Source organism: Vanessa tameamea, chromosome Z, assembly GCF_037043105.1.
Source record: "Vanessa tameamea isolate UH-Manoa-2023 chromosome Z, ilVanTame1 primary haplotype, whole genome shotgun sequence".
Lineage (NCBI taxonomy): Eukaryota > Metazoa > Arthropoda > Insecta > Lepidoptera > Nymphalidae > Vanessa > Vanessa tameamea.
Window position 1 is genome coordinate 7151842 of NC_087341.1, and position 25259 is coordinate 7177100.

General features: G+C 31.5%; 2 protein-coding genes across 10 annotated transcripts in view; one reads left to right on the plus strand and one right to left on the minus strand.

The window, feature by feature from the left end:
- Positions 1 to 360: 360 nt before the first annotated feature.
- Hk (Hyperkinetic) lies at positions 361 to 17775 on the minus strand. Of its 9 annotated transcripts, none has more exons than XM_064220328.1 (19): positions 17679 to 17775; positions 17088 to 17182; positions 16765 to 16866; positions 16392 to 16523; positions 15840 to 15951; positions 14695 to 14833; positions 6991 to 7064; positions 6265 to 6498; positions 6090 to 6183; positions 5033 to 5160; positions 4871 to 4950; positions 4002 to 4134; positions 3405 to 3553; positions 3205 to 3301; positions 2940 to 3055; positions 2204 to 2340; positions 1608 to 1770; positions 1471 to 1537; positions 361 to 1392 (listed from the first exon to the last, which is right to left on the minus strand). In XM_064220328.1, the coding sequence occupies exons 2-17, from the start codon at positions 17094 to 17096 to the stop codon at positions 1659 to 1661; spliced, it is 1848 nt and encodes a 615-aa protein (XP_064076398.1). In that variant the 5' UTR covers positions 17097 to 17182; positions 17679 to 17775; the 3' UTR covers positions 361 to 1392; positions 1471 to 1537; positions 1608 to 1658. The 9 variants fall into 9 exon arrangements, with proteins under 9 accessions (XP_064076398.1, XP_064076396.1, XP_064076397.1 ...); XM_064220326.1 differs by having other exon boundaries at positions 3405 to 3574; XM_064220327.1 differs by having other exon boundaries at positions 5033 to 5178.
- Positions 10005 to 25259, plus strand: part of LOC113401934 (uncharacterized) — a 35397-nt gene continuing 20142 nt past the window's right edge. The window contains exons 1-3 of the mRNA XM_064220323.1: positions 10005 to 10076; positions 17130 to 17266; positions 23793 to 23936. Of these exons, the coding sequence (XP_064076393.1) occupies positions 17252 to 17266; positions 23793 to 23936 (159 nt within the window). The 5' untranslated portion in view covers positions 10005 to 10076; positions 17130 to 17251. The remainder of the gene's footprint in view (positions 10077 to 17129; positions 17267 to 23792; positions 23937 to 25259) is intronic.

A 25259-nucleotide genomic window follows, 5' to 3' on the forward strand; every position in this document is an offset into this window, starting at 1 on the left:
CTGTAAATTATTTATGTCTTCGTAGCTAGGTTCGTACAATATTTCATATAACATTCAACGTAATTTTAAGTCGTTGCTATACTTATAATAAATATATATATTGATAGTTTAGCGACGAATATCGCAGCTACTTGTGCATTTTTTTTATTTAACACGAACTATAATCTTTTTTTTAATAAATTATTTATACAATTATTAAATAAGTGAAATTATTTAATAATTGTATAAATTAATGATTGTAAATTATAAAATTATAGTAGCTCTTACTTAAAACTTTACAATTAAGCTTACAAAAATAGAACTTAAGAATTATTTAGGCTAAAAATAACTCTGTGATGGCACCTATTCATTTTGTAATAATAATAGCATGTGCAAACTGTATCGTGAACGCGGCAGTAAGCTCCACTTCTTTCGTCTAAATTAAAAGACACCCTAAACGCACTGTAACGATTGTAACTACAGATTTACCACGAACTACATAATATCTAAGTCATATCTCGTACATTCGGTACATAATTCAAAAATCGTATTAAAATTTAAGGTTATCATTCCCTAAACCAAATCTACACAAAATATTTAGTGCCTCGGTACATGTGTTTTAAGTAAATTATGCGTTGAAAAGACCAACAGTACAACTAAACGATTGAGTAAGTAGTACATGAACGATTATCTTATTATGAAAATTTATGAAATTGTTTATAACGCGTTAAATACATAAAAAAGCATATATATTGATTTTAAGAATCATTAGAACATCAATCGTTAACTAACATCAAAGAAATCTACTTTTAATAATGTTCCTACGAAATTTGAAACTAACTTAAGAGTAGTCTCAATGTGCTCTGCACGAAAATACTACATTATGAAGACTACCCGGTACCAGCATCAGTTACATCGTATCGACATTCATTTTAAAATATTAGAGTAAATCCAGCTTTTCATCACAGTCCCGTTTACAGCCAAAATTTGTCGGCGTCGAGAAATTCAAATACGATTTTGCCATCTTCATTATAAGTACAAATATACGATACAAGGGCATTATCCCACATCAAAGTGAACAAGAAACTGTTCACTGACATTATTCTTAACTAACTCCATATAATATTACTTCAGCCGTTGTCATATTTTTTCATTAAAAGAACCATTATCGTTACAAAATGACATTATGTGTGTCTCAATTTTACACGTCAGCTGGTGAAGGCAAGTCAAATCGTGACCTACGTCGGTCCCTAGAAACCGAGAGTTGTCCTGAAGACGACCGTTGCAAAGAGGCCGAACGGGGCTTCGAATTGTCCGATTTGGATTTTTTGACTTTGCTGCCCCCCGATGCTGGTTGTTTCCCTTTCAATGATGAAATAGATACTACCACATCAGTTGAGACGCCGTTATGCTCTGAAAATACAAATTTATTCAGTTAGTTTTTTAGATAAATAGGATAAACAAAAGGAAACCGTTTGATGATCAACTCACCGATGCGTCTAATCACTTCTCCAGCATTGTTCAAAAAGAATTTAGGCTTGCCGTCCTTAACTGATTCCTGTAAATAATGTCATTATTATAATATATCCAGTGATAATGCTATTATTATAAGTGATTTTTATGACTACCTTTGATTTACTAGATTTGGAAGCAGACTCAGTGCTTCCGCGCCACCACGGTCACTGAATCTCACAAAAGCCACGCCCCGACTCTTTAGCGGGAGTGGTGATCTCGACTTCAGCGCCCTCAGCATCTGGTTTAGGTGATCCCGCACCAGATGTAGAAGCTCCACTGGCAATTTTTATTTAATAGTGTTACAGTTATAATTCACAAGAGGTCAACAAGGAGGATACAAGGAGATCCATATAAAATGACAAACCTGTTAAAGCATTACAAAAATATTTATATTAAATAAGTCGAATGGTGCTCGGAGCTTAAACAAATGCTAATATGAATACATATAAGAGACACATCAGTAAATTATTTGGAGATATGAAATATTAAATTAGTTTCTTCTTCATAATATGCAGATTTCCTCAAGATGTTTTCCTTCATCGCTGAGCATGAGATCTATTATAGACGCAAATCGAGCTCATGAAAATCAGTGGTGCTTTCTTGGATTTAAATTCAGTATCATCTGTAAAGATTTACGTTTTATAACCACCGGACCATCAAGGCTCTTAATTTTTTTATATATTCGTATAAAAATCTGTTTTGTCCTCACGTCAAATCTACTCGAACCGTGGCACTGTTCTGTTGATTGCGCATCGCGAGCGTCGAGACCATTGGTGGTCTTTGTGGCTTGTTAGACAGTAATCTCTCGATCTCTATCATCACCACTGGTGTGAGCTGGGGTACGATCTGATTAAAAAACATTTTAATTTTTAATATTTACCACTTTTTTATTATCATTAATAAACTGGATAAAAACTGTTTCTATTTTAGTTTTCGTGTTTATTAAATTGACGCCATATTTAAAAAAAAATAGCGTCAATATAATTAATGTAACACTAAAATTACCGTTATATTGATAAAATTTTAGTCTGCTTTTCTACATGTTAAAAATTGAAGTAATAACTTCGAACCCTTTTCAAAAAAAGTTCGTGGACTGAGGAAAATTAAATTAATGACCGTGAAATTTAATAAGCAAAAGCTAATATTGTTATATAATATGCATTAGAAATATATTAAGTTAGTAAAAAAACACACACATGCGTTTGATACATACACATATATATATATACCTATTTAGTATGAAACATTCATAATGTAGTCAACCAAAGTAACTTATATTTTTGTTAGCAATGAATGTCGGTCAAATTTTGACCAAGGAGCGACCATAGGTTGAAAAAATTAGTCGGTTAAAAACGACAGAATTTTTAATTTCAACTATGTTTACCGACCTTGAATGCTATGTAAACATCCGTCAATTTTTGTTATTTATAAGAAACTTCATATACCTGTAAAGCATGAATATTTTCTTTAAATTGTTCAACACTGTTGGCGCCCAGCAGTAAGCAGTTTATGGACTCATTTTTGAGGCACCAAGCGACAGCCAGTTGACTCATAGTGCAATCTGGTAGCAGAAAATAATATATATTAAGCAATTAAACAGAGTTTTTTTTTTCTACGCTTTCTTAATTTTTATAACATTAGGCCGTTTGTTGTACACATCATTTTAAGGCATAATTACGTAAATATAAAAATGAGGAAAATTGTATGTACTCATTGTAGCTGCAAGATTAGCCAGATCACGCAGTTTGTCTCCATAAGTGCGTAGTTCCTCTCCAGCCACCTGTTCCTTGCTATTGGAAATCCTCATCTGAGAAAAACACTTCTATTAAAATATAAATGAAAAGATGCAATATGTTACATTAAATATGGTGAACATCGGTGTTTTCAAAAATAAAATGAACTGAACTCACTGGACTGACCTCGCTTACATCTGCACCAGCTAAGTCTTCTTCACACCAGCTGAAGGTGCTGTATTTCCTGTTGAATCGGGACTTTGCAAAAAGCCCGGTTATTTCTTCGCGACCTTTGCCAGTTGTTATTGCAGACCATGCCATCATCCCTGGGATCAGACACATGATGCCTATGAACAAGTAGAACCAAACCATGATAGGTCACACGCCTATTTCGCCTGCCAAATGTAGGCATTCTCGAAATAGTAATATAACAATCTCGTTATTGACTAGTTGCTACTTAAACACTCTGACTTCGAGACTTAAATCGAAATCTCGTTTTTATATAGTTTTTAAATATTAATTATTAATAATTAAAACCTGTTTTATGTGTATGTTTCATGTGATTTTTATACATAAAATTAAATACATAATCTACATGATATTTTTACATAAATATGATTATATATTGACCTGCGTAAATTAAAAAATTTAATGGTTAAAGCATAAATATAATAAACTACAAATATATAGGATGAATGAGTTGATTTGGCAGAGAGTTAAGCGTGTGACTGGGATTCTAGGATAAATTGAGTATCGTTGTTTTGTTATACTCACCAACACCTATCTTATGGTACAGTTCAGGCATGTATATCTCGGGTTTTTCTCTGCAGAACATATGATACTCGGTCTGTTCAACGATTGGTGTGATACAGTTGAACTGTCGGCAGTTAGTGTACGCGTCCATTATCTGAATAAAAAAATTAATACAATGAATATGTTAAATATTTATTAGTTAAAAGTGAAAACTGACGTAAAAAATAGCTTGAATGTACGCTTCAAATAAACACTTAAGAAATGGGACAAACTTCAGATTATACTGAACCCAAAAATAACCTTGATAAAAATCGATTCACAAATAAAAAAGTTAAAGGCGAACACACTATAAAAATCTATTAATACTACAAAGACAAATTAAGAACCACCTTCTTCTTATTTGGTCGGTAAATAAAAATTAAAACCTATTATTATTTATTTAAGTGAATATTATTAATAATAATTAATTAAAATTAATATCTACCTACCCTTTATTAAACTATATGAATATTTATTGTTATTGATTAAGGCTAAAATAAACACTAGTTGCCCCTCCAACTTTAGCCCCTTGAAGTTGAAATTTTCAAAATTCCGTTCTTAGTGTGCCGATTGATAGCGAACCGCGCACGCAGAATTCGACGCGCACGTAACTAATACTCGAAATGTTTCAACCTGTCTGAACTGCGAGCGGTCGCGCACTCAGGACGCACACTTAGTGAGTAACTATGCTAAATTTCAAGTCAATTGGACGTACAACTTCAGAGATCTTGTGATAAGTGAGTCAGTATATATATTAAACGGGATATACCACTATATATAAGAGCATTTGGTTTTAAATTCAAAATAATTAAAACCCACATAAGAAATTGAAATAAAAAAAAATTACTTACCTCAGACGGCAACCAACGAGCTGTTCCCCAATACATAACCCATCCTTGATTGATCACAAAATTCATTGCGCGAACCAACTCTGCCAGGGAACAATTATGAGAATTGAAATGAACACTATAAACTCCAATATATATCAGAAAATATTCAAGTTAGGAACCTACCTTCCATGGGACAAACTGGATCAGTTTTGTGCAAAAGTACGACATCTATGTAATCGACTTGAAGTCTTTGAAGTGACGCCCTTACACTTTCAATGATATGTTTTCTAGATAAACCCCTTTCATCTGACCTGTTAGCATGAGGAAACCTAGTAAATGGAGATATAATATTAGGATCTAGAAAAGCCAAAAGCATAAGTTAAAAAGCATTCGGTTGTCGTTAAAGCAATTCTAGAAGCTAAAAGCAAGAAATTGAAATGCTGGCAATAGCAAAGTGTCATAAGAGAGTATAAATAATTTACTGGACAGCTGTTACAGAAGAAATTGTCTCTTCTATAAGATAACAATTCATTATTGTCATATTTACTTGTTATTTTTATATTTGATCCATTTGTTTCCGTAGAAGATTTCATTTGATAACCTTTTATTTATCACTTGTTAAGTAAAGCTTAAAGCCCAGCTACACACTCCGGTTTCACTTCGAGCTTACTTGCTATGCACACCAGTTTGCTCAGTTAAGCGCGTGTTTATGGACGTTACAAAAGTAGCCCGATTAAATCCTAAAGTGCAGTTTTGTGAAAGTATTGCTTTGCTTGATATTTGACTGGCACAGTTTGTGGTTTGCGTGGTTTTAATGCAACACTGAAGAAAATAGCACATGCTTACTTATAGTGTTGTTCCGATTTTTTGCAACAACTTGACTGCGCAAACCGTACTGCGCAGGTAAGTCGGTGCGTGTAGCTGGATCTTCACAATTAGTTTTATTAAAATTAATATTTTTTTCAAAAGATTTAGTATCGATTCATAGTTATTTTTAAATGAATCATACTATGTTACTGTAAATACTTTTACTGTGCGACATAAATATATTTAGTATCCGGTTAAGCGAAAAATATATTTACAAAACTAAGTATTATATTTAAAACTATTAAACAACGAAGACATGGACCCTATATAATTTACTACCTACAGAAATAGAATTAGTTGATCACAAAAAGTTAAATTATCACAATATATTAAAATGTGGTTAATGTGATGGTTTTGGCAAAGGTTCACTTACTTCGTACTCCAATATATTTTTGTAGTTATAATAACACTCGTTCGCCTTACATTTCTCTTTTTCAGTATTCTGCCCAGCTCAACTTCACCTCTGGCTGTAATTATCCAAGCAATGATTTTAATCAAATCAAATGCTAGAGTCAATTACTCGACCAGATCTTTCAAATGTATCTTACCACAATGCGCCTCTGAAAGGTCAAACAAATTGATGCCGTTTTCTAAAGCGGTCATGATGATGTCCTCTGCACAATCTTCACTCAACATCGTCCATAGTCCTAAGCCAATATTCGGTACCCTCAGGCCTGACTTTCCCAAGTTCTTGTAACGAAGACCAGGCGTCACTGATGAAGGCATACTTGCATGGTTACCCATGTAGGCTGACATGTGCTTCGACGAATTCATTTCGCCGGCTGCAGGTAAAATTCGAACCATCAGTTCTTTGTTTTCTCAACGGTTGCCAAGCCCACGTAGGGCTTGATTTGTGTAAAGGTACAAAATGCAAAACACAAATTTATACGACGTTAGTTTGATTTCAGTTTTATTCCAAATTGGTAACCTCTAAATTTATCACCCTATTATGATACCTTCGTGAATTCGAAAAACTTTTTAAGTTAAAACCATATAATATAAGAAAGAAAAAGAAAAACTAGGGTAAATATAGTGCCGTCTTCCTTCTCGTCACCTTCTTCGGCTCTTTACCCAAAAAGTTTTGTATTTGATTATTAGTTCTTAATTCGAATTGTATACATTTTTATAATTATGCTATTAACCTAATTTGATAGGCAGAATTAAAGCTGTCAGTCCAAAAAATAGCTTTTTTAAACATGAAAATAGACAATTGTTAAATAAAATGAAATGTATTATTATTATTAATAATTAAAAAAAACATTTAGAACACTTACCTTGATCCAACATTTGCTGTGAATTAGCGCTGAATTCGTCCATACAATCAAGCGAAGCGATCGGAGCGCGACATCTGGACAAAATATGCACGTGGCTTTAAATGTATTTATCTATGTTTAATTTTATAAAACGTAGAAATTACATTAATATCAAAACAAAAATATTTAACATATACGACCTTATGACTATGTACTAATTTTATTAGATATTTATTTGATTCAAATATATAACTCGTTGAATAATAACAAACTACATGACTTTTTTAACTAAAAATGTATGTAGGTAATACTGGAAATTGTTTTTGTTTCATGTTTTTATCAATATTAATTCCAGTAGGGAATACTAGAATCAATAAGGAAGTCAATTTTTACAGTGATAAATAATCATATTAATTTAGTGTTTCTTATGTTTAAAGAGGCTAGCATTACGAAACAATCATAGTTACCTTGCTATTTATACAAGAAAAAAATGTTTAGTATTTTAGACTATTTTTAACATAGCTATTGTTCATCTAACCTCTAATTATATATAACCTACTTAAGTCTACAGCGCTATTTATTTATTTAGTAAGAACACTAATCTACATAATATCTATATTGGCAAAAACACCTAACGTGACGCGGATATTTTTAATTTAAATTTGTGTTTTATATTACAGTTGTTTGTGTGGGTTAGTCAGTATTTATTTTACTTTTCTTTCCCTATTTGCAACATTTATATCATCAGCACATGCAAGAATAACCTCGTCAATTACGGTCATTGCGATGGCCACGTTAAATAATAAGCAATACACTTTTGCAACTGCAAAATCGATACTGCGAGTTAAGACAAATAATTCTTTAAATATTCCATTTGTAATAATAAATCTAAGGATACGATCACGAGGAATGGAATTTTAAGAAGTCATTTATCTGTAGTGAATAAAGCCTCTTTTGTGTCGAACCTATATAATATTTAAGCTTACGGACGACTACGGTTTTCTAATTTCTAGTTTAAATCTACAGTTTATAGTTGATTAACTATTTTTTAATGTAGTTCAAACGACTATGAAGCGATAGTGTGAATATAGAAGATAGTGAATAATAGCAAGGAAAAGGGTATCAGAATTATGGGGCAGAGTGACAAAGCATAGTGTATCTTTGAGGTACCATACCTTGGATATGCTCCTTTCCGCAGACAGCATGATGTAAGCCAAGCTTCGTACTAAATGTTCGGCGGTATCTTAAGCTGTTTTTATGTAACACCATGGTCGGATCGCATCAAGTCCGCGTATCTGACATATTTAACACTCGTTCATGTAAAATAATTTTGACGGTCAATAAAAATATTGTGTCGCTTAGCATTTTACAGGTTATTGACTAAGTGCAGTCTATTTTAAGCAATTTTGACATTCGCCAGCGATCAGACCGCGGCATTACTTGTTAAAAATACTTAACAATTTTGCTAAAGATACGTCGCCATCGTAGTGCCTACTCGCATGCGTCGGTCGCTGTGCGCGATGCAGCGGAGTGCTCAGCTTTACTCACCGCTGGGAGAAGACATAGTGGGATGGCGCATCGGGACTGCAGTCTAATGATTTTAATTAGTAAATGTGAAGGTCATGTATGGGATGTTGTACCGGATATCGTGCATTTGCGCAGAGACTTCGCGGCGCGCTGGACGATCGATTTAAATCAATTATTTGCAGTGAGGTCTTCATATGAATAAATGATGTTTATCGATCGCACAGCACGCCCCAATTTGAGGTTACGTCTTCTCCCCGGACGGTGCGGCGATCCTAAGGTTCCAGTTACCGGTATATGGTGGGCATGGGATTTGAGTCGACGCTGACGGAGTCGGGTGGGCCCAGCGGCGTATGTGGCGTGCAGCGGCTGACCGTTGACTCGCTGCGCGACATGATGCCGTCTTTGCCGCTGCCCTCCCTGCCTTGCATCTCGTGCCGCCTCATTCCGCTCCTACGCTTAGCAACAGCATCTTAACTCCCTACAAACATCTTATCTGTAATGAAACGTACACACCCACGGTCGAAGGATAGGATATTGCGGGTTAAGTTTTAACACTGAAGGACATAAACAGAGATAAGCATGCATGCCCTAAACGCTAACATCTAGTCCGCTATATTGGGTGGTCCACACCGAAAAAACATCTAAGCACTGAACTATCGCGGTAGATTAGATGTAAATCTGTCGATTTGGTGTCGGTGAGTGGAGCACTCACCGGATCGCCAGATAAGCTTAATTACTCAACATCGGTAGCGTTGCCGTCGAGGTTTCAACTGCTGTGTCGTAACGCAGTGTAGGGTTGGAACAAAGGGATGCGCGCGACGCCAGCCCGCGCATGCGCCTCAAGCTCTACCGATCTGACCTATTTCTAGATTTAGCCCCAGATGCTACGTTCATTACATGAAGTACCTGTATAATTTATTCCCAAAACTTTGTACCAAAACTTTAATTTATTAAAGATAATTAACTCACTGGAACAAATATTCTAAGATTACTTTTAAACTGAAAGACAAATTTATTATATCTTACAATATTTTTTTTCTACGTGACCTAGACATGAATATTAAAAACAGAAAAAAAAATTAAATTTTAAATTAAAAAAAAAAAGACTTGTATGCTTAAAATTTTATTGATTCGAACATAATAAGTTTGGGCAATGACACGTTTGTTTTTCGTTGGTGCTAATCAGAATTGGTAACCTAGGTAAAATGCAGTCTGGATGCAGCTGCGCCCGGTACAACATCGCGAACGCGTTGGTCCCGAAGGATTCATTTGATCACATTGTTTTTTTTTGAATTGTAGTATTTTATTCAGTACAAAGTAACGCAAAGTTTTAATGTGTTTTTTTTCATTTTAGGACTATTTAGAAAAAAAGGTTTCTTATTGACAAGTTTGTGATTTTTTTTTCTTAAAATGACAACAAGATTAAGACCGCGCGACTTAAGAAGAACAACTTGTTGAATGCTGTGTCGTTTCTTTCACTAAATGCAAGTTTTCGGAGTTTTCATAGTCGATTAAAGGTCATTTGTGAAATTTAATGTGTCGTACGTTATATGAGAGACGTGTAGGGGTAGAATAAATCGGTGCGTATAAAATTTATTCAAGTTTATTTTTTCTTATTTGAAATATGTTTCTTGCGCTTTTCAAATGCTTATCATTTTTATGTGCAGTGTTATTTTCTCGGTTTGTCTCTGTTTCACAGTGTTTTGATACTCATCACTTATTGCGCACTTACGTTTTAGAGAAGATACAAAATTCTGTATTATTCTTAAAATTGAAGATTGTACTAATTAGAAAAGTGACAGTTGATTTTCAATTTAAATTTGTATTCAATATAAAATAATTTATGTTAATATACTCAGATTATAAAACAAATAGCAGATGGTGCGTGCGGAACATAATAAAGATACAAAAGCGAATACAAAATCAACGTAGTGCGAATCGGCGCGTCTTTTTGTTAATACTACAAAAGTGCTGACACTTTAACTATACTTGGTCGACGTTGTTTTCATCACACGAACTTTGCGATGATTTTTATTTGTGTTGGTGTATCCTCGTCAAAAAGTAATATTACTTTGTTTCAGTTAGATATAGTGTATGCTATATACATATTTATCTCATTTACGTAGTTTCTTTAAAATAAGTTAATTTCGGCACCTAGATAACTATTATTTTCAATGACCCGCAAGCTAAAAATAGCACAGACGGTTTTTGGTATGTATAAATAGACTTCACTTTTGTATCTCAGCGTTGACAAAATACATCATTAATATAATTACCACCATTATTAAAAATTCCAGTGGAACCATTTCACGTAGATAAGTTGTACCATGCGTGAGACTCCTACTAGTTAAAGGAACACTAATTAATCATTTGCTTAACTAAAGATTTGCACGGAATCAAAAAATAGTAATTGTTATTTCAGAAGGTTCTTACTCTAGGACATATGAACGTTAATAATATACTTTTGGTGAATCCGAAGGACATACTTTTACCTTTTCAATAAAAAAGGTCTCATGGATAATTTTGTATAATCTATTGATGGAAAGGCATATCTCTTGAATCAGATATTATCAAAATTTAAGATAAATTTTATTTGATTGTTTAAAAATACAGGAACTAATGAATTAAATAACTTTGAACGAAAATTTAATGCTTATGAAAAAATGGAAATGTTATTTTTATACCATTTAAAGTTTTTTGCAAATATGTCTTTATGGTATGTAAATTATACAATGTATTGGCAGCATTTGTGAAGATTGGCTTGAAAATCTGCTACATGCTTTCCAAGACCTATTCACCGGCTGTTTTTAGGTAAATTCATTTAGTAAGATGGCATTCTGTTCAATTTCTCTGCGTGTTACTGTTCTAACGCTTGGTGAAAAAACTACAAATAATTCATACTACAGTTTAAAAATAAATATATTCCAATAAACTTACATAAAATTCATACAAATATTGATATAATTATAACTTATTTGGATGCCGCCATTTTTATGGTGACATTTTAGGCTTAAAACATTTCGAACGTTTCTTATTGCAGATTTACAATAATTTTACGTAACGAATAAAAGTTAATAATACTCGAAAAATATTCACATATAAGATACACATACCTACACTTCATTGCCAATCTCGAGATTTAGTAATAAAATTTTCTTTTTTTCATTTCCCTTGTTGCTATACTCATACGCATGGTCTACAAGGCTTTCACGCACACATGATAAATTTCTAGCAACACAATTTTTGCTTCGCTAACATTTGTCTTTTGTTTTATTAAATGAATTATATATTAATTCGGTTACCTAATTCATTCAAATTTAAGGTTTTAGTCTTTTTTTATAAATAGTTTATTTAGGTATATTTTTTTAATTAATTTTTTGGAAGCTTTGAGTCAAATAACTGTTTTTATTGATAATAGAAAAACAATACTAAATAGTATTTTCAATGATTCTATAATTTATAAACATGACAAAATATTAAAACTAATTAGTACGTGCAATGTAATATGATAATATGGATAATTACGTATACTTTTGTAGTGTAGTCCTTTGTCAAAGTCCGTTAGGGTGGACATAAACCCTATTGTTATCTGTAATTTTATCACCAAAGAGCAAAACTCTGTAGTGTTGTGTTCCAAACAAAAAGGGCGTAACATCTTAGGTATAGATCATGATATATTTCCAATCTCTAAGTGAGTTGTGATAATTTACGTTAAGGTGTATAATGGACGATCTGTTAATTAGATAACTACAAGAAGATAACATATAATTATATGATTAGACTAATTATAATAATTATCACAATATATTATACATAGTATAGGATTTTGATATGACTACTGTTTTTAATTTATAGATTGATTTATGAAATATATTATCAGATGTTTGTCCTTTATGGCCATGTTTTTAAATGTGCATGGAGATATTTATTTTACTTAAAGTTTGAAGAAAATATCGAGCTTAACTCTTATTTAAAGATAGGTATGAATAAAGAATATAAGATATCAAAAGATAATATTATTAAAATTTCAAAATGACATAAATCAAAAAACAATGTTCTTTATAATTGTCTTTATTACCATAATTTACGGACTATTTTCCTTTAAATTCAATGTAGGTCTTTCGAAGTATGTATGTCATAAGTATCAGTGAAGACATGACTGGGTCTGGTTGACATTGAAGGTTATATACATAATTGATTAAAAGGAGTGAACGGCTGTAAATTGCCTAGAAGATTTGATGTAGGTATATTTGCAACGGAGTCACATTTTCTATTTCGTCCTCTATGTAATACTATTATAATTTTTTAAACAAAGTTTTAAAACAATATGTAATTCGGAAATATCGAAAATAATATAAAAAAGGTGTTCAATTAAATGAATAAAATATTTAAAAAAGGTGAATCGTTAATTAATTAATGCTAGTCAGAATTATAAATGTCTTAAGGTATCTAATAATACATTACAACTATCGTATCTTTAATCTTGTTCAACTATTAATTCACTGTATACCTATTTAATTATATTATACCTAATACAGGTATCCGGCATAAGTTCTACCCATACAAAGCCTTCTGGGGTATTGTCAAATATAAAGGTAATCTTTAAGATAAATAGATTCTAATCGATAAGATAGATAAATACAAATATATAAGATACTCATAATGTGAGTAAGATCATTGTATTTATTATATAACTTTACTTTTAGTCAGTACTTTAACTACCAATTTGAAATCCATTAATCATAATTAATAATAAAGTATGATATACCTGGATGATAGAAAAAATATTTCTCATTTATAACTATAGCGTCTTGTCGATACGTTTTCATAATTAGATTAAAATTGAACATTATTCGCAATAATTAATGTAAACATCTTTTTGGTTAATTAATTACAACGAATACCACAATCATAATAGGTATTCAGGTAGTTCTATAAAATGTATTGCATTTCATTATTTCGTAAAATAATATTTGAAACGAAAATTTTATTCAAAGCCTTGTCGTCCGATCCATCTCCGCACGGGTAGCGCTTAGTATACCCAGGCAAGCACCACTGAATTTTCTTCTTCTTAATTTGTGTTTATAATTCATTGGAGCAGCGTGGTGGAATATGCTCTTTACTTTCTCCTCTAAGGGAGAGGAGGCCCTAGCCCAGCTGTGTGAAATTTACAGCCTGTAGATGTTGCACATGTTATTTTTGTATGCTATAGGTAGTCTCCGGTGGGAATTGTTCTATATATAAATTGTAAATCTAGCTACAACGTCTATCAATCTAACTTTTAGTGAGAACGGAATATAAATAGCTAAAGTAATATCTGAGATTATAACTACAATATATGTTGCATTATAATGTATAATAATCATAGACAATAAAATGAAATACTGCAATGAATATCATTTAACCAAAATGATATCGTGTATATTAACGTACACCGTTTAGTTTAAAGAAAAAATAATGCTATGTTTATTGCGAGAATGTAAACATACTCGTATTCGAGGTTTTTTTTTAATGCGTTTATAAAAGTTCAGATGAGCTGAATGGGGCCCAATCATACAAAGAATATTGTGTCCATTAGTAACGCTAGGTAACCAGTATATCTTCAACACACTAATGCTCATTAGTAGCCATGCGAGAGCATAATTTTATAATAACAGTGGTTGACTTCCTTGGACGCGCTTTATTCGTATTAAAATAATAAACGTTTAAACCTTGAGCATAACAGAATGTATATAGTGTGGGACATCATGTATTTTTATTTGTAAAGACATTCTCGACCCCCGATCACGATGTTATGATGAACACACTACTGTAAATAGCTAGAAACATTGCTTTCTCCAACGCAAAGCGTCCTTCCTAATTATGTTAGAGCCGACGGCAACGTAGCGTAGACAGGAAAAAAAATATTTTATGCTTTATGTAACGATGTTTACCATTTTACCTTTGATTTAAAATTCAGGTGGATTTTTTAATAACCAATTCCGTTTGGATTTTAGCCAAATTAATATTCTTTGAATTTTTATTTGCTTTCAGACTCTGATAGAGACATTTTTGATTACTCACTTTGTATTAATTTTTTTACTATTCACGTGTAATCTTGGATAAAAATTATATCCAATATAATATTATATTACTAAAAAAGTAATATATAATAAATATATAGCTTCATATAAAAAATAATATTATAACCATTCTTACCCTGGACACGATGGAGCTTTGACGAGCTCGCCTCTGACTGATGGACTGACATCGTTAGCTGACGCTCTCCAATTCCTTGCTTCCTCTCCACTGATACAGCATGGTGTTTCGCAGCAGCCGTCGCTATCAATTGATTCATCTAAACAATAAATCAGTTTTTTAAATTTTAATTCCATAATTTTTTGGTCTGTTGGGTATATATTTTTTGACTCGCTCACTTTCGTGTCTTTTCGGCTTCTGTTTTCCAAGCTTTTGCATTTCCTTATTGAGCCATTATATATTAAGATTTATAACCCCTTTTCATTTATATTAATAATCTCATGTTCATTATTAACACACGTTTACATTTTTGTAGTGTTTTACAAAATATTAGCATGATAATTGATATAGTAGGTTTTGGTTTATTTATGTTATGTTTGTTGCTTTTTTATTTAATTTAAATTAAACTATTTCACTACTACAAATGTATACATAATCAAAATTAACTTAGAAATTTTTTTAAACCATTACGCACCAAAAGATGTTTTATTTTCAATAAATAAATAAATTCAGATTGCCATTTGACTAATGCCAGCCATCTGTTATCAATGCAGTTTTTATTGAAATTGATTACAGTAAACTCAGAACTTCAATAGAATACAATATGATAAATATATGAGCAGTAGTATACCTAAACATGAATTTATCCCTTCGACGACGTAAAATATATTATATTTTCAAAGCGTATAACAAAGCTTTCTTGTATGAATCTTGTTCGTTTATTTTGCAGAACTCGAGGTTTCAAGTTGTCTGCATGCAACTATATTATTATATTAAATAACAGCTGGTACCCGCGGCTCCGTTCGCGTGATTTTAAGCCTCAAAAGTGTTATGTTACAGCGTTTCAAATTAGTAAAAAATATTAAGTACTCCCAGGTACTTACTGAACCATTTCCTATTGACTATCTTTTATGTAATTTTAATCATTTCACTATTAAGTGTAATCTTTGTAGTGACAAAGATTTTTGCATATCCCATAACTCGCTCTTGATTACAAAGTCGACGACAAAAGCGGCACAGCACTTTTATTAATAAATGCCAGTTTTTTTTAGTCAAATGAATATAAAATACTTATATATACTTAGCATTATATAAATAGGCATTACCTCTACAAGATCCAAGCCGTGAAAGGTTTATGAAGATGCCTTCATTGTCGCTTATACTTTGGCTGGATTGAGGTTTCGTCAGCTGGGCGCTGCAGGCTTTTTTCATAGCATTCTGAGTGGAGCATTTTTTTTTTGTTTATATATATAATGATAAATTTAGTTTACATAGATTATTATAAGACCATAACATGACCAGAACATCGGAACCACATTAGAAAATAAATAAATTTCATATGAGTCTCTTGCCGCTGTTGGTCTTTATAAGTGTATATTTCTAAGCGCTTGGTGACAAAGTGCGTCACATGTTTTATAGTAAAAAAAAAAACACCTTCAAGAATGTTGATATATGTGCTTAATTTTTAGAAGGTCACTTAAGGATTATATGAAACATTATAATTAATGTATTTTCTAAGATAATAAGTAAAATTGAACTTAAATGAAAGCCAAACATATTCGACAATAGACGCAGCAATATCATTATTTTTTTGAGCTTCTATAGGCTATATGCCATTTCATTACATAGATACATATATCATCTAAAAAACGTCATACTCTATAATGTTTCGTGTCCGGTATTGATGGCCGACTGTGGCGCCATCTCGCGGCTTGCCTTTGTAAGTCACATAATCTATGATGCGACCATGAAGTGCTTATCCCTCGCAACTCTTCGACTGCTTCAGCAATCTGCTGGAACACAGTCCTATTAAAAAAATGCAATCGACAACTTAAAACAGGTATTGAAATCTAAATAATAATATGTTATATAATATTTGTAATGAAAATCTAGGTCAGGTCAAGTCTAACCTAGTGAGGCTTGAAATAATCTGAAAATATTAATCTTTGTAAAAATCGAATATCGCATATGTATTTTCAAATAAAAAAAAATACGATAGCAATACCTCTACCTCAATAGACATTATTTTACCTCTCGCTTTTGTTCCTCTTCTGCTTCTATAGCCCGCTGATGAAGAAGTTTTATATCCAACTTCCTGACTTCCTCTGCTTCTCTTGCTTGGCATTCTTTTTCCTATAATTTATTTTTATAAGTTAAGCACGTTTTTAGTTGTAATAATAAAATATCTGTTGGCCTTACTTTATTAAATATTTTTTTGCAGCAAAAATGAAGTGGATTTGTTGAGAGAGAGAAAAAACAAATCAAAGCATTCCTGTTATTATGTTCGATGACGTCAAAATATTTTTCAATACCTCCATAAATATACGTTATGTTTAAACTGAAAAAAAAAACACCTTTTGCATTTGTTTTTCATGTTCAATTTTCTGCTGTTCCAGTTCCTCCTCCGGGATGGGTGGCGTTTCATCCCCACCGGAGGTATGTTTCGCACCTGAAACACAATAATACCTTCTATACGACGTGAAAATTGTACGAATAGACATCCATAATAACGATCATTATGCATTCCTTAAGAGTAAGCAACCAAATTTATCTATCTGTTGTAACTTTGTCAGTTGTTTGCAACTCAGGCCTGGCCATATTCATGTCATTCCCATTGCATGCTGGCTTTAGATACACATCTTGTATTGGGCGAAATTATTAGTAAATTTCATATTTAATATTAATTATTGATACGGTGTTTTTTTTAATACAAGCCTAATAAAGTAGTTTCTAAAGAAATGTTAGTTTTTCAATTATAATTCAAATATATTATTATAAAAATACTTATTGTCGCTTTTTATATTAAATACTTAAATCAATTAAATTACAGAATTGATACAAACGCATTTTAAAAGAAGGTTTTATCGAAGCTGGTAAAATTTCTGTAAAATATTCATGTAGTTAAATGTTAGCAATGAGGGTAAAATTGTCACACGTATATTTACCAGTTGGTGGGTGATAAGAAATCCAAAACTGATGAGCCAGTTTTACTGAGTTCAGAAAATTAGGTGAAACAAGGCGGCTCGGTCAACGAGGCTAAAGCCAACTGAATGTGTAAACCGTGAGAATTTATTCATAGATGTTTATTTTGATGGTAACGCATGCAGTGAAGTTTGGTGAGACTGATTGGCTAGCGTCCAAAACTTCTTATTTCCTAAATTTCTATGATAAAAGTGATTGATTAAACAATTTCTAAAGTGTACGAAAGAGTTCTGAACAGCTTTTCTTTCTCTTTCACACATTTCACAATATTCGTAGAGAAAGAAATCGTATTATAATATTCTTTCAATATATATTAAAAATATATTTAATAAATATAAATATATATAAAATAAATTTAAAAAACTTTGACAAAAATATTCGACATATTCAGTTAAGACAAAAGAAAATTTGATTTTCTACGTGATATTGATTTAATCGCGCCTGAATATTATTTTAGTCACTCATTGGGATATTAACTGTGACGAGACAGATTAATGAAGTATGTATTTTCAATTTGATGTGTAACTATAATTATTTGCAGCATGTTATAACCGTTGCCTCCTCGTATGCAGATCGATGGGAATTAAGCTTGATAATGTGATATTGTATTTTATTAACATGCTCTTGGTCATATTATTTTGTGATTTTCATATAATTCTGTGTAATTATGCCTCATAATCATTATTTATGTATGTGTTTAAATATAATCATCGAGATGTTCTAAGTGTTTAAGTTAAGACTTACTTACTTTTTATTACGAATAACCTTAACATATTTATAATGATGAACCTGTGAAACCTTACTAACATGTTAGTTATGCGATCATATAACTTTCGTTACAAAAAAATTGTATAAAAACATAACCACATTTATAACATTATTCATTTACAGTACGTATAATGTAAATTAAATTATGTTACCTGATTGAAAGTGGTCTCCGCTAGTTAGATCTCCAATTAATTTATGTGAGTAATGGACACCAAAGGGCTTTACAATAGAATACAGTGCATAGTGGACTTTAGACAGCTTATAAATTCAAACTCACTATTTTGGTTAGATGCCTATCTAACCAAAATAGTGATGTATCGATTCCTAGTCAAGATTTTGTATCGTGTCAAGGACTGTGTCGCGTTATGGTGCCTAAAAATGATACGTCTTAAGCGTTATATCACTCAAGTTAAGATAAAAGGTGAAAGCGCTCCAAGGACAGTACATATGATATAAAAAAAAGCCTTCCGGAGGTATTAAGTCCTACTTACACAAAAAAGATAATTTCAACTTCGGAAAATCATTCCATCGGGTCATAAATCACTGTAGACCACCAATAGCAGCCAAGTAAAAATTTTTATATCTAACTATTGACTTATTTATATTAACGCATTGAAATACTATTCAATAAAGAATTAACAAAGTCAATCATAGAAGTATCTATACTATCTATGCTAATATTACATAATGCAAAAATAAATATCTGTTATCTCTTCACGCTTAAATCACTGAATCTATTTAGATGAATATTTTTACGGAGATAGTTTGTATCCCGGGAAGGACTAAGGTCACTTTCTTTTTAATCACCTTCGAAGAAGTAAAATGAGGATGACGGCTTATGTTCTCTGGGTAAATGTTTTATAAATAAGTTGCGGATAAAGTCGCAGGTGCAGCTAGTTCAATACAAAATTGCATAAAAAAACGAGCACGAAATTTCCCGAAAGCTTCAAAGGCTTTACGAGCACTACAAAAAATACATCAATTCCCATATGTACCGTCAGTTCGGATCGAATTTGGAATAGATGGTGTAAACCTTGTTCACCCTAAAGCCTGTATGACTTATTATTTTAAGAAAACTTTAACTATTGGATGTCTGTAAGTAAGATGTTGCCTTTAATTTTGTCTTGGGCTTCAACTGTCCACAAAATGAAATGAAAGCAGCAGACCATACTGTTATGTACTTAGCAAGGGCAAGCTCAGGATGCATTGATTCGAGTAAAGTATTTGTAAATATTATTTGTTGAGAAGTTAGACTGCAAAATATTACAGCAATGAAACCTTGCAATAATGAGGTATTAAATGAAATCATCAAATAATAACTAAAACCTTGAAAATGAAATAAGTAAAACGCATTTTTAAATAAAAATATTTTATTGAGAAGAAAGTAAATAATGAAGTAGGTCCTGGGTACACGTCGAAACACCACTTCTTATCAATATAGGTCATTGATCAGACTCAAACATAAAATTGTAAATCGTTCAATTATAATATAATTTTAATTTTTTTTTCTGTTTTTACATTTAGTCATCTAAAGCATAGTGAGACGTCGTATAAGCACGAGTATCACACATACTAGTCAAACCCCTTAAAATAAGTTAACGTGGAGGGACGCGCCTTTTTGTGGTATAGAACTATTATTAAAAACGCATTTGCTTAATATGACCGAATTCATTTGGTGGAAGGGTTTTGCAAGCCCGTTTGACTGTGCACCACTCTCTCATGATACATTCTACCGCGTCAATGTATTTCCGAACCAGTAGCAGATTTTTGCCGTTGAATTAAGTTTACAAGTATAGGATATGATTTTTTGAGTTTATCGCATGGTTGAAATCAATGATTTAGGTATCAATTTAGGCCACTCACGAACGTCGATTATCATCATATATGCAATCATGTTGATTTGGTTGAAAATATTTGAGCCAAGATATAAATTTAAGAAGAAACAACGCTTATCTTATTATAGTTTTGGTAAGTATAGGCAAGTATAAAAAAAAACATGTTATTTGACATCAAAATAATGAAGAAGTTATTTTATTTTAACTTTGGATTGCCTACAACACGGTCGCTCCACAAGGTTGCCTACTATCACCTACTCTGTTTCTTTTACGTAGCAATGATTTATTGCAAAATAAGCAATATTCACTGCTCTGAAGACGACAGGTTTCTCCGGTGCTGTCGTCCCACCGTTTCACTGGCCGTGGTATAGTCGGGAACATGTCGTCGAAAACTAGAACAGACTTGTGTCTGAAATCGAGTCTATGTTAAGTATTGTGACTATGTTTGAACAAAGAAGACACCAGATTAATATAATACTATTGCACTCAACCATAAATGGCCAAATCCATTAGCTAGCTTGCTATCTATTTGTTTCTGAATAATTCTCCCGCTAGACTGCGAAACAAGTCCCTTTTGAATGTACATATTTCAAGTATGAAATTAACATATATCAAACTATGCAGGAAATTCTATTGCAATTCGTCTGACACGAACTCACAACAATTTATATCACATTTACTGAACTATTCATAACTACTCACAACTCCTTACAGTGTTTACATCATCATTCTAGTTGACAAAAAATATATTTAAAAAGATAATTTATAAAAACAATTTTATTTATATTATTTTTTCATAATTGTAATTCCGTGTGGCCTAAAGCTATAGGTTTCTGTAATGCTTACAAATAAATCATAACAACACTTTACTTTATTTTTTTTATTAATAGATACAATTAGTCAAGATCTTATTTTATAATAAATAGTTATAAATATAAAAACGATAATCCAAGACTTTCTTTTTAATGCTGCTCACATGTTTTTACTTTTAAATTATACCCATTTTTTTCTTATTGATTAAAGTACATTAAATATATTTTACTGAAGCAAGCATTTTATTAATAAATTGAGGTAACTGACCTATCGATCACTGCGTTCGGTATTATCGTTACTACTACGAACATATATACTTCCTCATGTACACAAAATGAAATTAATTGTTTGTGTTTAAATATTGTTCGATGAGAGAACAAAGGTACAAGAAATACACGAGTTTTCATTTAATTTTATTAATTGTTGAAAATGAAATTCCAATTGCAGACTATAGCGCTAATTAAGAACGCGGTTTATTAATTTAAAATTACTTACATAACAGTTATAAATGTATCACAGCTTTGTCATGCACTTTGTACATATGTAGTTTCAGTAAATCGAACCTCCATACCAAAAAGACCGCATCAAATGAAGGCATACTATAAAATTTTCCAGTTAATATATTCATGCAACCATGTACTCCCTTTGTGTTTGACTTTGTAAGCGTTTGTCAATTTGCTGATTGTATAGAGTTGAAATACATTTTATGCATTTGTAGGCGAGTTTATTCAATCAGTTTTCTATTATAGTTCACCTATGTTGTTGTCGGAAATAATAGGATGCGGCGGATGGTGACAATTTCTGTATTGAAATCTCCGCAGTGAATATAATTTTAGAAGAATACTTACATTTTATGTATAATAATGACTTTGTATGTTACACATGTTATGATTCGTGACATGTTCAGACTTCATACGGGTAAAATTCTCGGGATGAAGTTATTAGTTTCAGCGTTCTCGGACCTATAGTTTCTGATTCTGAGTTCTCGACCTATAGTTTCTGAGTTCTCATAATGATTCATTAGTCAGTCGGTATTTCGCTTCGGAGTATAAATGTAGCTATTTGTGCCTCTCACCTTTGATACCTTTCTATTGTTTTGGCTTACAATAGGGCAAGTACGAGCAGTTGCACTGAGCTAAATTTAGCTAAAATCGGACTTGTAATTTCGACAAACCTAAAAATGTCCAATTTACGAAATAATAATATTAAATTCGCATTAAAATAATATATTCTAAGCAAATAAACCAAAAAAAGCGTTGTCATGCGGTAAAGGCGTCTTAAAACTTATTTGAAAGCAAGCTTATTAGAAGAAAAGTTTATAGGTCAGCTCTTCTAAATATTCATCCAGAGATAACCCCAGACGTAACAATATTCAACCGGTTTGCCAATAAGAATAGAAGACTTCCATTTGCTTTATATTTTTTTTCCATTATAAAGATACTTATCGATATATATTATTTTCTCATAATATTTTTGAAAAATAAAATTTATTTTAATAAATATAAACACCCCACCTCCTGCTACCATTTGGCAGCGACCGCGCCTGATTATCAAGGACATTACATCTTAGTGTCTAAGATTGGCATTGGTGACATTGGAATGGCTAATATTTCTTACAGTGCCAATCTATATGGAAGATGGTGACTTGGTAAATACCAGATGGCCCCATTGCGTCACGTACGCCTCTCTATTTTCTGGCCCATGTAGATGTACGTAGATTAACGGAAATGAATATACATGGTTTTACTTAATAAATGCGTTCTACTTTAGAATGATAACGAATTGAGTAAAATTCTGTAACTCATTATTAAAAATATTTATCTCGATTTAATTTTTTATGAACAATACCTACGAGCACATTTATATCAAATCAGCATTTTGCAATATATATTTTAATTAAGGATGTCTCTCCTTCGTTTTTTTGGTTCATCATTATTAGCGGTCGTTCATAAGCCCATTGGCCAGACATAGGTATATTTGTGGTTATTGGTATCATATTAACGCGTATCGTTTTAGCAGCCGCGTCCTTTTGATGTTTTCTAATAATATATATATATATATATATTAATAAGTCTATAGACTTAATAACATTTAAATATAAAATAATTTATGCATAGTAGAGATATATTCAATGTCTGTCGTTATGAGTGAGCGTTTTGCAGGTTCATCAAAATGGAGTCTTTACAGAAACTTCCAACCTATATTGTAATTATTGAAGACCTCTTGATTTACTTCTTCATTTCATACAATTGCAAGAAATCTATTTTAGAAAGTTTAATAAAATTAGTTTTAATATGAATAATATCGTTTAATAAATATAATGGTTTTGGACCAAGTTCTTAATATTGTTTTCCTTCTTCTTGTGTTTATATGATACTTAAAAACTTTCTATCAACCGCCCATCGAAAACGTAGCGCTATTCGTGTCATTTGTCTTAATTATAACTTAATGTATCTCACTTTTACGCGATCGTTAAGTGTTAAGTGGGAGATTTTATTGAAAATTCAATTTCATCAAAAACAAATTTGAGAATTGCTTTGTTGGATCTCATATCGCGATGCTACGATTTCGTTGGACAAATTGAGTGTAATCATCGACGAACTCGTTCATTTATGGATGAAAAATGAGTATTTGTATACTATAAAAACAATTGGTTGGTAGCCATCCCGTCAAAGAAGCCCCAGTCCACCTATTGGTGGAAGTAGCTGGGACTTCGGGCATAGTAGACTTTCTGAGTCTCCACAGAGATTCGATCGGTTTACGAAGTACCGTATACCTAACCAACCTCCAGCAAGACGCGGGTCGGTAAGTACCTACATAATGGATTAAGTACCAATAAAGGAAAAATGCTATTCATTTTTTAAATATATAAACGGCTACCATAACAAGTAAGGGGAAATATAATAGAAAAAAATGTTAATTAAATGCAAGTCTACACAATGTTCTTGACATTATATTAGGCACCTTTTTTACCCGTATATTGTTTGTATCTATACTTATTTTATAAATATTACTTTATTATTTTTATATATTTATTATTTATTACCTACTTTATTTTCATGACATTACGTACATAATTATATTTATATTATTATATCGATAATCTTATTACAAAATAACATGTAGGTAGGTACGATTTACAGTTCAAGGTCATTTTATATTTAAGATATCCTTATTTCTAGTACTTCTTTAAAATAAAACTATACCTCTTTAGAAACAAGTGTTAACTAAAAGACACTATAATTGGCAAATATGAAAGCTGTTTAAGAAATACAAGTACTATAATAGTACAAGGATCGTAAGAGAAATGACTTATGGTATTAATAAAAAATATATTTTCTTTCGCCGTTTATCCTAATTGAACCATTATTTTTTTGTAAATTTGTTACTTAAATTTTTATTAATGAGCTTTTGGTTTTATTTAGTAAAACACATTACATAATAAACATCGATTAAAGAATTCGACTAGTTTTTTTGCATGTCTTGGAATATAGAAAAATACAGTTTATAACTTTGTGTCTTATTCGTAAAAATAATCACAAACTATAATTTTGAAAATTTAAATTATTTTTTCACGATGAACATTGCGGGATCTTGACAGACATCTTTAATCAATAAATATTTTAACTTTGTCTATTGGTATCTTCAAATGATTTAATGTTATAGGATAATTATATAAAATTAATTATTAATTTTAGATAGGTAACTAAAACATAATCAAAATAATATCGTGATACACTATTACCATGTGATTTATGATAATAGTCTAAATATAATATCAATTAAATGTTTTAGGTTCATGTTGTAGTAAGTCTTCAGAGACCTTAATATTAATATGTTTAATTTTGTTAGTTATCTATGCCCATATACCGAAATATGTTATAGGTTTTATTATTTAAACACTTTTATCGTACTAAAACTTTGTGCGCTATTCAGAAAAGAAATAAATAATATTTTTCAAATAATTTATTTATGGTCGTTAATACTTTGGCGACATCTTTTATATTCTTGCAAATTATATTTATTTGTTACATTACTTAAAAAGTAAATGTTAATAATATTTATTTTTTATAACTAAATTCTAAATACATTGTATTGTCTATGGATGAAAAGGTGGCCTTTTCTCAG